This window comes from Camellia sinensis, chromosome 13 (genome assembly GCF_055761805.1).
Source record: "Camellia sinensis isolate YWXY chromosome 13, ASM5576180v1, whole genome shotgun sequence".
In the NCBI taxonomy this organism is placed as follows: Eukaryota; Viridiplantae; Streptophyta; class Magnoliopsida; order Ericales; family Theaceae; genus Camellia; species Camellia sinensis.
In genome coordinates this window covers 26526357-26539997 of record NC_138973.1, presented here as the reverse complement: position 1 = coordinate 26539997, position 13641 = coordinate 26526357, and the positions used below count along the sequence as shown (strand labels likewise).

General features: G+C 38.5%; 1 protein-coding gene across 2 annotated transcripts; it reads right to left on the bottom strand.

Annotated features, from left to right (window-relative positions):
• Positions 1–10755: 10755 nt before the first annotated feature.
• On the bottom strand, positions 10756–12922 carry LOC114289247 (transcription factor KUA1). Of its 2 annotated transcripts, none has more exons than XM_028232915.2 (3): positions 12389–12922; positions 11521–11717; positions 10756–11390 (listed from the first exon to the last, which is right to left on the bottom strand). In XM_028232915.2, the coding sequence occupies exons 1-3, from the start codon at positions 12684–12686 to the stop codon at positions 11076–11078; spliced, it is 810 nt and encodes a 269-aa protein (XP_028088716.1). In that variant the 5' UTR covers positions 12687–12922; the 3' UTR covers positions 10756–11075. The 2 variants fall into 2 exon arrangements, with proteins under 2 accessions (XP_028088716.1, XP_028088715.1); XM_028232914.2 differs by having other exon boundaries at positions 10756–11393; positions 12389–12894.
• Positions 12923–13641: the final 719 nt, after the last annotated feature.

Sequence of the window (13641 nt, the reverse complement as noted above, 5' to 3'; positions counted from 1 at the left end):
TTTGGTGTATGAATTATTTTTTTATGAAGTAAAGTCATTTAATTCATAATGCTGTCTATTATCCGAGTAGGGTGCCATTTTCTTCCTAAAACATTGGTCTTAAAATTTCTATGAGAATATGTGTGGTTTCAGACATCCCAAGAACTTTAAATCTTAGGGAATTAAGTAATTTTATTACAATAAAAAGTTATATACTATTTGACTATCACATAGGTGATAACAATTGATGACAACAACAAAATTGACTACATTATAATTTGATTGACTTCCGGTTTGCAATCAAAGAGAGAAAAGGGTCTGTTTGGTTTAATTTTAAAACAATAATTAGAGTGTAGAATTGTGTTTTGAGTTTTGAGTTTTTGAATTATAATTTGAAAAGAGAAAATTTGTTTGGTTATGAGTTTTGAAAATAGTTTTGGGATGATTTGTAATTTTTTTTTTTTTTTTTTTGATTGATTAACGTATAGAATGTGAGAGGAAAGAAGAGAGATGAGAGAGAAAAAGTAATTGATTGATTGATTAATAATAAATGAATAAATAAATACGAGAAGAGAGGAGTTTTAAAAGTAATTTTGAGTTGTGTTTTAAAAATGTTTGGCTAATATATTATATTTAAATCATAATTTAAAAACAGAGTTAAATTTTGAAAACAAAATCAAACGCTGCCTTAGATATAATTAGGTCTGAGTTTACTTACCTAATTCAGTATTTGGTGTAATAGAAGACTTTTGGTTGTTTACTTCTTGTTTGATTGGTTCTAGCTTCTAGCTTAATTCAAGAGCAAAGTGTTGTGTTATGCTGTCTTTTTTGTCATTAGTGAATCATGATGTTGTATCATTGCAAAAACAATTAATGTAGACAAAGCTGGAAAAAGCATGGTTGAAAATCAATTGGCTACTTTGGAATATTGAACAATCATACTGGATACATTGTAGGATTTTTATTTTTTATTTGGGAGGATTACTTGTCTTTTAATATTTTTGTTTTTGAATGAAAAATTTAACCGTTATTTATTCATAAAAGTTTTCTTTTGAACTAATTAGTTCTTTTTGTTCTAGAAAGTTATATTTATTTAATTTGGTGTCATTTGAGTTTAAATTAATGTTTTTTTATGATTCATTTTTTTAGTTTTTTGATTCGTTTTTGAGATAAGAATGAAAAGGTGAGATGTGAAGTATTCTCTCTAGAGGGATTGGTGGTTGAAGTATTGGTTGTTAAGCGTGAAAATTTACATTTTCTATTAGTGTGATTTTTTGGTGTAACATTAGAGTGCTACGTGTAGAAAAAAAATATATATACTAAGGAGTTTTTGTGTGTTACATTGATTAGGGTGTTACGTTTGAAAAAATACACTAAAAAAGTTTTTTGAAATGTTACGTTGTTACGTTTGAGAAAAATATACTAAGAAATTTTTTAATATGTTAGATTTAAAGTATTACGTTTGAGAACAATACACTGAAGAGTTTTTAAAAAATGTTACGTTGTTATGTTTTGAAAAAACTACATTAAAGAGTTTTTTAGAGTATTACATTTTGAAAAGTACATTAAGGAGTTTTTTCGTATATTATATTGGAATGTTACATTTTTTTTAGTGTTATTATGTTCAGAAAAAGTATACTAATGAGTTTTTTTTGAAGTGTCATGTTTAGTAATTTCAACATTGACCCTGTTTGGTAGAGCTGTGGGAAAGTGCTTGTAGCTTATGCCTTAACAGCTTATAACTATGAGCATAAGCTGATTTCTGACTTATCAATTAAGCATCTCTTGCCCCACTCAAAGAATAAGCTGATTTCTGACTTACAAAAAGTTATAAGCTGTATTGTTAAGCTAAACCAAACACATCAAAATGGCTTAAATTAAGCTGAAAGCTGAAATAAGCAGCTTTTAAGCTGCACCAAACAAGCATATTATGAGAAAATCACATTTATCCCTCAACACATAATACGCGTTTATACTTGGTCCTTTATGTGATTTACAATTTACACTAGAATGAGACAATTGAATCCATAAGAAAAAATAGAGAATTAAACCGTTCATAATATCACTATTTGAGATTTATTTATGTTTTATTTTTTGAATCGGTGTGAGTATATAATTAGGAAAAAAAAAATTGCTTAAATGAAATATGAACCGCAATATGATGTTGCCAATTGGAATCTGAATTACACTGAGCTTTAGTCTGTTTTCATTGATCTTCTTTTCTAAATTTTTGCTATTTATGTACATTTAACAGTAGATAAGCATATATAACAACTATTTAGTATAATAGATAAATATGAGCTTGATGTGTTCAATTTACTGTTGCCTTTGGTTCAAATATATTTTTTTACTGTTGCCTGTTGTGGGGTTGATAATCTGAAGTTCTCCATTGTCTACAGAAGTTTAAAGGTGGACCATTTTGTAAAATCTTGGTCATTCATATATATATATATATATATATATATTTGTTTTAATTTATGTGTTAGTTGCAGAACTATTTTTAAATAAGGAGTGTTTTGAAAAAATAGTTAAAAATTGGTTTTTAATTTTTAATCAAGCTTTTTGGTTTGTTTAGAAAGTGATTTAAAAAGTTAGTGTACGAGTACGAAATAATTCTTCTCGTATAATCCTGTTGATCAAGTCTGCGCTCCTCCAAACGTCGTCGCTTTACTCCCTGAAAACACAAACGTGAGCTAGTCGGCGGGTGTGTGCCGAATACCTCTTCGATGCCTAAGTCAGCAAAATAGACAAATAGACAAAAACTCTGTGCATTCAATAATCAAAGTTGTGTGTTACCGTTACATAGGTTATGTTATGAGCTTTTTATAGGTTTCGTGTGGCACAATCTTAGTAGGACTCTTACTCCTCCATGTAAAGGCCTCTTAAGAATCATACTCCTGAATGATAATGTTTATCCTTCAACACCTCCCTCACTGCTTAAACCAAGTGAGATTGTTTTGCTTCGGTTGGATGAAGATATGACCGAGCTATCACTGGCACTTTGTGATACTTAATCCCACGCCTTCACATGCAACTCATAACTCGGCTCTTGTTCACTTGTACCTCGGTTGCCTATTGAGACCGAGCTAACTTCCAGCGGGCTTCGACCGTGCTTAATCAAAGCGAGGTTCACCATGAGAAGCCATCATGCCTCGGCTCCGAATGCTATGGTCGAGCCAATTATCTCTACTCCGACTGTGGTGACTATAATCACACTTGGACCGAGCTAACACTTGACCGCGGTCCACTTGCTAAGCTCTTTTCACCACGGCCCAAAGAACGGCCCATTTACCATGCTTTGGTCTAGCTCAACCCTAGTGCAAATAAAAACTTCCCTCTCAATTGCCCCTTAATTCCATCTGCGCAGCATGATTGGGATTACCTATTACCAGGCGAGCTAAAACTTTTAGCCTTTCAACCGAGCTAAATTGACACCGGGCTACTAATCTGTCCGGTCAAAACGTCTTTTCAGTCATTGTAACTGAATCGATTTTTATTCTCTTGGACACGTGGCTAGCTTCTATTGGTCAAATACAGCTGCCACGCCGTCTTCGTACTTCGCGAAATTTGAACAGTCCCGCCCAATTTCTCATTCTTCACAAAAAACCCTACTCTTCAAACCAACCATACCACTATTCATCATCTTCTCTTTCTACCTTCTGAGCCTCCATTTTTCCTCAACATTATTCCTGCAAAGCTCGTGTTTTGCTGCTGATATCGTTACCATCTTCAGTTCTTTCATCTTGAACTGGTATGTAGCTCAAATCTATTTCCCTTCCATTGATTTCGCACTTGTTTTTGTAATACATAGCATAATATGTATGTTTCTCAAAACACTTTCAAATGGTTTTCTCTGTAATGAGTAAGAACTTTTTGAATAGCAATCACACCTACTGGATTTGCGAACAAACTGAAATAGGACGTTTTAGATCCAAAATCACACTCCAACCGAACTAGGATCTTGTTTGTATTAAGTGCAAGCCTAGCCAGATTGAATAACTCTTTTAACAATCGACCTAAAACTTCACGCCGTACATGTAATTTCAATAGGTCTAAGTACCTTATGTTTCATTTAGCCGAGATAGTGAACCGTATTAGGTTTGCGCAATACCGCGCTAGAAAGCCTCTACCACCGACTGAGCTATAACTTGGGGCTAAACCAGCTCCCTAACTTTGTCAAAACCGAACTAAAAATGCTGCACCATAAGCTTCAACCGGGCTACGAACTTCTCATTTACTTAACCGGGCTAAAGTCCCTCGCTCAAACCGAGCTAAGAATGGATAGTGTCCAACGTAGCCGAGCTAGGACAACATTTATTTTACCTTTGTTGCTTTTAGCACGGTCCAACGATCTGTGCTTAACACTTTTTCCTTTCACTTTGCAGATTGACTAGGTTGGCCAGGCACACCTTTGCACGCTCAATTGAGATACTGAAGTTCATCTGAACACCGAGCTAAATTATACATAATTTAACTCGTCATGGGGAAGTATAGATTCTTAGTAAACTCTCCAAGCGTTATGGCTGAGTTCCGAAGGGACTACAACATCCCTGATGATGTTCACCTTAGTTTAGCCTAACTAGACACCACTCCCTGGGGTAAACCTGGCTTCGTTCCCTTCACCCTTCTTTCTATTGTAGAAACCGAACTCCAATTCCCTGTACAACCTCTTCTATGTGAATTCCTTAGACAAACAAATCTTTGCCCAACCCAACTTTCCACAAATTCATACAGAATAATAAATGGCATCACTGAGCTAAACCGCCGGCTTGGCCTTAATCTCGGTTTAGCCGAGCTATTTCACTAGCATTCACTCGGCAAGAACAAAGATGGCTGGGTCTATTATTTAAGAATAAGAAGACACCAACAGCGAGTTACTGTAAACTATTAGTTCGGTGGCCTTCATGAAGAGTGCTGATTTTAGGTCTGCTAAGAGCGCTTCATACTCCGCCTCGTTGTTTAATGCTGGGAAGCCAATGTTGACTACTTGTTCCACCACTAAGCCATCTGGTGAGATGAGGACTATGCTAAGTCCTGCGCCGTGCCTGTTGGATGCTCCATCCACAAAGAGCTTCCACATCTCTCCAACGAATAGTTTCCAGCAAGTGGAGGGATCGGATGATGCCTTGGTGTTATGAGTGCTGCTGGTTTTTTCTTCAAAATCCACTCTCAAAGTATTGGGGTTTGCTCTTCACTATCTGTCTACCCCAAGTTATGACTTGTTGATGAGTTTTCATTAGGAATGGCCTGGTTTATTCCTTTTTTCTGATCCTCAAGCCTGTTTGGTTCGCAATGTGGTGGGGTGTCTTGTATTAGGGGTTGCGCATTTCCTGCGACACTTTCCCTCCCCATTTCGATTGTACCAGTCAAGTCAACAGGGCATATGTGATGACTTCCTGGTGTGAACTCTGCCACGAAGTCTGCCAAAGCTTGGGCTTTTATTGCGGCTCTGGGTTGGAACTTGATGTCAAACTATCCCAGTTCCACTGCCCACTTTAAGATTCACCCAGAAAAGTTCGTCCTCTCAAACAAAGCTTTTAATGGAAAAGTTATGAGGATGATTATGGTGTGGACGTGGAAGTAATGTGACAACTTCTTTGATGTCATCATCAAGGCTAAAGCCAGTTTTTCCAATGGCTTTCTGCGCCCAACAAGGTCTTATTGACATAAAAGATGGGCAAGTGTTGGATTTCTTCCGCTCTGACCAACACCGCGCTGACTATGTGCTGTGAAACTGCCAGGTACAAAAAGAGCTCTTCTCCAGGTATTAGGGTTACTAGCAACGATGGAGAAGACATGTATTCTTTTAAGCTTTCTAAGGCACGGTCGCATTCTTCATCCCACTCAAACTTGGCTTTTAATGCTTAGAAAAATTATCGGCATCTGTCTGACGACCGACTTATGAACCGGTTGAGCACAGCTACCAGGCCAGTGAGATGCTACACTTCTTTTACTGTGTTGGGCCTTTCTAGATCTTGGATAGCTTTGATCTGAGAGGGGTCTACCTCTATACCTCGGTTGGTCACTAGGAAGCTTAGGAATTTGCCTGATTCTACGCCGAACACACATTTGGATGCATTTAGGCACAACTTGTTCTTCTTTAGAATCTGAAACATTTCATCTAGGTCCCTGAGATAGTCCTTCTCATCCTTGCTCTTGACCACCATGTCGTCGATGTAAGCCGCCATTGTTCTGCCTAACAATGGTTCGAACATCTTGGTGATCATCCGTTGGAATGTTGCCCCTGCGTTCTTAAGGCCAAAGGGCATGACTTTGTAATAGTACAATCCTCTAGGCGTTGTGAAGGACGTGACCTCCTGGTCTGGTTCATACATAGCGATCTGATGGTAACCTCTGTACGCATCAAGGAAGCTAAGTCGATTGTGTTATGCCGTCAGGTCTACCAGTTGGTCTATCCGTGGTAGGGAAAAACTGTCCTTTGGGCATACCTTGTTGACTATTTTGTAGTCCACGCAGACGCGCCATTTTTCATTCTTCTTTGGCACTATTACGGTATTGAAGATCCACCTGGGATAGTGCACTTCTCTGATAGCTCCTGCCTCTAGTAGGTTGCCTACTTCTTCCACCACTATCTCTGCATAGTGGAGTGCTGATCTGCGAGTGTGTTGTATAACTGGTCTGGCAGTTGAGTAGACGTTCAGTTGGTGACAGATGAAATTTGGGTCAATGCCAGGCATGTCATACGGTGTCCAGGCGAACACTTCGATATTAGAGGTTAAGAATTCCATAACCTCTATTCTCTCAGTGCTGGACAATGACGAGCCGAGCAAAAAGAACTTTTCTGGGTCTTTTTCATCTATCTTTACCTGTACCAAGTCTTCCGCTGCCTTCTGTTCGGCGGTTTTGCCAACATCCAAAAATAATTCATTGCTCTCAGGTTCTTCCACTATCTGTACATACCCTTTGGCAACGCAGCTGCCGTTTACTGTGACAAAGCACTGTTTGGACATAATTTAGTCTCCCAAGACCTCTTCAAGTATTATGGTTTTTACTCCGATTTCGTTGGGAAACCATAATACTTGATGGTAGGTTGACGTTACCGATCGCATAGCGTGCAACCATGTCCTTCCCAGGATTATGTTGTAAGTGGAAGGGACTTTCAATATCCAAAATTTCACCTGTTTCGTCATGTTTCCTGCACTAACTGGGAGGATTATCTTACCCATTGGCCACTCTAGCATTGAGTTGAATTCGATTAAGGGCGATGTTGCGAGTGCCATGTCTTTGTCCTCTAGTTTCAGTTGTTTGAAGGTTTCATACTACATTATCTCACATGAGCTTCCCTTGTCAATCAAAATCTGTTTGACGTCGAAATCCTTGATGCGGACAGTGACAACCAATGCATCATTGTGAGGTAGTATATCCTTGCCAAATCTTTGTCCGAAAAAGATATAACATTTGTGGCCTCTGTTCTCCCCTTTTTGATGGCAGGTTGTGCACTTAATACCTCCCTTAAGTGCTCAGCCTTTTTGATTATCCCCCTGAGCTCACATATTCGCTTGGGTTCGAATATCCCATGTATCACGTTAATTACGCCTTGAGGTGGAGCGTCGACCGGCATCCCGTTTGGGACGTTGTGGTTCTGGGGGGCTGGCTGTGTTCCTCCTTCTATGTACTGGCCCAAATGCCCAGCCGCCATTGACTCCTCCAAGTATTGCCTCAACGGCGTGCAATTTTCAGTGCGGTGCCCCTTTTCATTATGAAAAGTGCACCGAGACCTCTCGTCATAGTCCTTCTGTGCTTCTCCTAACTTAGCTGGCCATCGGACGAAAGGTTCGTCTTGTATCTCACTGAGAATTCGGTAGATTGGTTTTTTGAACACCGTGGTAATAACAGCGCGCACTCTTAGCCACCTTTTGTCTGGATCCTCTTTGTTGGCCTGTCTGTCTCGCCCATTCCTGCTAGGGCATTCTACCGTATTGACTTTTGTCATAGTCTTTTTATCTGGCGTCGCTACTATGCCAGATTTTGTTTTAGCACTGGCGTCATCCTCCTCTATGCGAATATGTTGGTGCACTCGCTCCATCAAGGCCTCTATCGTAAGGGGTAGTGCTATAGTGATTGAGTCCCTCAACTTATTTCCGACTGGCAAACCCCTTTTGTATTGCGCAATGGCGAGATTTGTGGGGCAATCTCCTAACGACTGTTGTAGGACCTCAACAACTTTTTTTCGCCCATGTCAATGGAGAGTAGCTGGTCGATCTTCACTGGTGTCTTGGTGTTCGTCCTGAATCTAGTTACGAACGCTTCTGTCAACTGCGTCCATGAGGCAATGCTACCCTTTGGTAGCCTTTCGAACCAGGTTAAACCTTGGTCGCCAAGATTGGATGGAAATAGGATGCACATTAAAGCCTCGTTTCGTTGGTAAACCGCCATAACCTGGCGAAAGTGGCTTAAGTGCATGTAAGGGTCCGTTTCCCCCTCATATATAGTGAATTTGGGTTGGTTGAAGCCCGAAGGTAGTGGCGCGTTCTCGATTGCCAGAACGAACGGCGAGCTCTAAAGCCTTGCTAACGCTTTGTCTGTTGGTTCATAAATAAGGTGCGGTATTGGCATTCCTACCTCGATGCTGCCATGCGTCCGAGAGGTCCAACCGCTGAAGGGCTGAGACTTTGTGCGGGTCGCGTGCCCTGATATCCTCCTTCCATCATGCCTTTTCTTTAAGCACAGTTCGCAAGTCTGATGTTCTGGGCAACTCCGTATGCCTAGATGACGTCTGGTGCATGTGCGAGGGCCGATAGGTGCTTCTTTCAGTATATGACCTCTCAGTTCTTGTTCTCTCAGACCTAGAGTAACGAGTCCTGTAGGTCCTCGATCGAGTGTCGCCTGTTCTCAGGCTCCTACTCTCTGCTTGCGATGGTGTGGTATGCCTACCACGATCTTCTAAGTGGCGAGGGGGTATGTTGCTTTTGTGCTCCTCTCCTGTTGCCAACCCTTTTCCTTTTATCTAGTGCTTCATTGACTCCATGTCCGTCGCCATCCTTCGTATCAACTCGTCCTGCTCCTTTACGCGATCTTCCAGAACTTGAGGGTCTATCCTCCGCCTCTGTCATTCTGGACTGTGAGAGCGACGGGGGCTATTAACCCGTCTCCCCCTTGCATCCCTCCGGGGGTTCTGTCGCTGGGGTTTTAAATCTGTCATGGGAGGGATGGAAGGCAAACCTTCGGGCCTCCCACTCCCCTCTGGGGTTTGTTCATCAATAGCAGACTGTGGCAAATCTTCATTATGCGCCATTACTTCCAATTAGAGAGGAAAAACTTGATCAAGAGGTTTTGTTCTTTCTGGTTTTTCCACAAATGGCGCCAATTGTACGAGCACGAAATAATTCTTCTCGTATAATCCTGTTGACCAAGTCTGCGCTCCTCCAAATGTCGTCGCTTTACTCCCTGAAAACACAAATGTGAGCTAGCCGGCGAGTGTGTGCTGGATACTTCTCCTATGCCTAAGTCAGCAAAATAGACAAATAGACAAAAACTCTGTGCATTCGATAATCAAAGTTGTGTGTTACCTCTACATAGGTTATGTTATGAGCTTTTTATAGGTTCTGTGTGGCACAATCTTAGTAGGACTCTTACTCCTCCATGTAGAGTCCTCCTAGGAATCACACTCTTGAAAGATAATACTTATCCTTCAACACCCCTCTCACTGCTTAAACCAAGTGAGATAGTTTTGCTTCGGTTGGATGAAGATATGACCGAGCTATCACTAGCACTTTGTCATACTTAATCCCACGCCTTCACATGTAACTTATAACTCGGCTCTTGTTCACTTGTACCTCGGTTGCCTGTTGAGACCGAGCTAACTTCCAGCGGGCTTCGACTGCGCTTAATCAAAGCAAGGTTCACCATGAGAAGCCATCATATCTCGGCTCCGAATGCTATGGTCGAGCCAATTATCTCTACCCCGACTGTGGCAACTATAATCACACTTAGACCGAGCTAACACTTGACCGCAGTCCACATGTTGAGCTCTTTTCACCACGGCCCAAATAACGGCCCATTTGCCATGCTTTGGTCTAACTCGGCCCTAATGCAAATAAAAACTTCCCTCTCAATTAGTAAAAAGCAACTTTTGATTTTTTTTTATTAATATTTATTTATGATATCACAACATAATAAAATGACTAAACTATTCTCACCTAATTTAAAAAATTTACAATTTTGCTTATGTGACTCATTTTGTTCCATGAAAGATACGGTTGTAATCTTACAAGTAATTTTTTTTTACCTTCTCAAATGATTTTAATGGTAAAAAACCATTTAAACTTTTTTGCAAAGAGTTGCAAAACGCAACTTTTTTTATTTTATTTTTGGCAAGTTGCCAAAACGGCACTGTCTTTCAGGGAAACAGGTGGGTTTGAAACCACTCCCATTGATTACATGGAGGAGACTCAGAAGAGATGAGACTTGCTCGGGGTAGGTCATATCATATGTCACTTCTTATACTGATAATTGGAAAGTGAAAAATATTTCATGATTAATTGGGATGAGAGAGATTGGTTTGTTTTAACACAAATATGGTTGATTACTTGTCTTATTAGTTGATTGAGCAATCTTGTTGACTGCATGAGGGTTGTGAAGTTTGCGACTACTTGATTCTCTCATAAATTTTTTTATGTCTTTGCCAATTTAAATCCTCTATTGCTTGGTTTTTATAATCTGAAACTAGTTTATGTTTAATTTAGCATAGCATGAATGTTTTTGATACTCTATAGCTAAACTAAGCAAAGAAACTTCCTAATATATACAAGTGAATTTTCTTGCTAGAATAAAGTTCCTTATATATATATATATATAACATGACTCATTTCTTACAAATGTCTGGTTTTTTTCTTGATGAACAGAGCATAAGCCTCAGTATTTATCCCATTATAATGAAACCATACAATTCACATATACTGAGCCCTTTTTTAACTGTAATTTCAGCATATCAAGAGGGGCCACTCCATGTTGAGACCGATACCGTCACTTATCCCAATACTGTTATTTAAAATTATAGTGATCAGACGGTATACACAGATATGTATACATTCTCATTATATTATGTATAGTTATATATAGTGTTTGTCCATTGATTAGCATGAACTTCGCAAGGTTATTTTTGTAGACCATACTGATGGGTTCAGTGGCCTTGTAGCTGCAAGTGTGAGCTCTAGATCAGGTGCTGCATTTTGAACAGTGGACTTTGTTAAATTGGAAGCTGTAATAGACTTTGTTTGAAATGACCCATATACCCATACAGGCATGGAAGGTTGGCTGGCTTTGAAAACTTGTTCTCTTGAGGAATGATCAAAACCTTTGATAGAACCATTTGTCTGCCCTAAACCCCATGAGATTGAAGCTTCATGGGGCATGGAAGTGTTAGCGACAACCAGTTTGTCCTTTCCCACCTGCTAATGAGACAACACAATTGATGAAACAAATTTTTTTTTTTTTTTTGGTTTTGTTTTTTTTAACCGTATAAACTTTTAGATGAGACGGTGGTGTTAACAATTTTAGCAAGAAATGAAGGGTCGTTACCACGTCGAAGAGACTGGGACGGCGTTTCTTCTTGTTGAGAGAGTTTTGCCTAAGAAAATACTTCTGGGCATGACTGGCAACTTGGGTCGGAGTTCTTGTTGTCACAAACTTCTTGGAGATGCCTCTCCAGTCTCCCTTGCCGAGCTTTTCAAGCCCAACTAAGAATATCCGGTGCTCCTCTTCAGTCCATGGCACACCTGATCATCATTTTCATCACCAACACAGTAAAGTTTTTTCTTTATGAGAAAGTGTTTTTCACAACAAAATCAGTATGTCTACCCATATTTTCAATTATATTGTTGTCTTGTCATTCTAATTAACTACTTTCCTCGAAAATTCTGTGTTGATGGAATGGAAATTTATGCAAACAAATCAAAAAAATCAATGGTTGGTGATCAGCAAGAGGAAATTATGCAAAATCATCATTTGTCTTCATTTTCTTTTGGGTTGAAAAATTCTAGTAGGTTAAACTGAAAACTATATAAACAAGGTAGAACAAACTACAAAAACTATATGTCAGGATTTTAGACTTCTGATCAAGTTTTAATATCGATTATTACGGCTGATACAAATTGATATTTTGAATTTTTCATATTGATATTCATTGATATATTGAAGGATCAGCCGACATAAGACTATATGGTTGATACCGAAATATTTTGATATTGTTATTTAAAACCATACTTTCCAATATGCCATTAGATATTGTATTGCCATTAATATGCATTCTAATACCATTTTTTAAAACCATAATCATTGTTGATCGGTCTTATTGGTTGATGACATTATTACTGTCGCAATGAATATTTACTCAAAGGGAAAATCACACTAAGAATAAGAACTAGAAGAGATATTGAACCAAACTGACCTTTTTTCCTTTCCTGAGATCGGCTGATAAGGCCATCGGAGAGATACCCATTAGGTATCTTACGATCATTAGTGTTTTCATCCATGGAAACCTGTGAAGATGTAGAAGAAGAAGGTGACAAGCAATCCGTGCTGAAACTCTTCTTGATGGCAATAGAAGAAGAAGACGAAGAAGTGTGAAGTAGTTGGACCCCAAAGAGCCTCAGCCCACCAACAAGACTCATCCCTTTGTGAATGGTATTAGTGCAAGTCCTTGAGTTATGACCAATGTTCCCGCAATGTGAGCATTTCCTTCCCATTTTCAACCTGACCAATTTCAGTCTCCTAATTCACAACCACCACCCACAAAACAATGAAAACTTACAGAGAGAGAGAGAGAGAGAGAGAGAGAGAGAGAGAGAGAGACAGAGAGAAAAGCACCAATCACTTGTATGTGTATGGTGGTATATATAATGATGGGAATTGGTGGGGTGGGAATGCAAAGTAAATCTTCCTCTCTCTCTATCAATGGATGAGAAAAAGCTTATTTTATAATGGAATCTATGTTTGTACAAACTATACTACTTTTATATTTCGTAATACAATCGTAGTTATGGATAGATAGTAGTATACATGACATATACGACATATATATATATATATATATATTTTATTGATAAGAATGAGTAATTAGTTCTTAGATTAGTATTGGGAGAGTTGAATTCCTCAATTTACTCGTGTCTTTTGTCCATGCCAGATGTATATATATGTACAATCACATTATGATTTACAAGTAACTTAGAATTTAATTGACCGGTAAAAATTTAAGAATAAAATTTAAAGTTTCGAATTCAAATTATTCCAAGGGCCACTGGCATGCATGAATTTATTGGCACAATTTGTTTGTTATTACTAAGGGTGTGTTTGATTGGACGAACTGAATAAGGAAGAATTAGAATCTATCGGACTTGAATCTTGAAACTATGAATCTCCCAGACTATTTAGTTGGATTGGATGTGTATTATGTGTTTGTTTTCTCATGGGATTAGATGTCTAAGAATGACTATTTTTAATGAATCCAATGTTTGGTTGGATGGACTGGATAGGATAAATGAGCAAAAGACTATTTTACCTTTTTTCAATTGTTTACTAAGTAATAGTAATATTAAACATATCTTTAATATTTTAATTATTTTTAGCTAAATAAAATAATATATTATTTTATTTTATTTTTTACACAATTAAATAAATTTATTTTAAAAAATAATAATAATT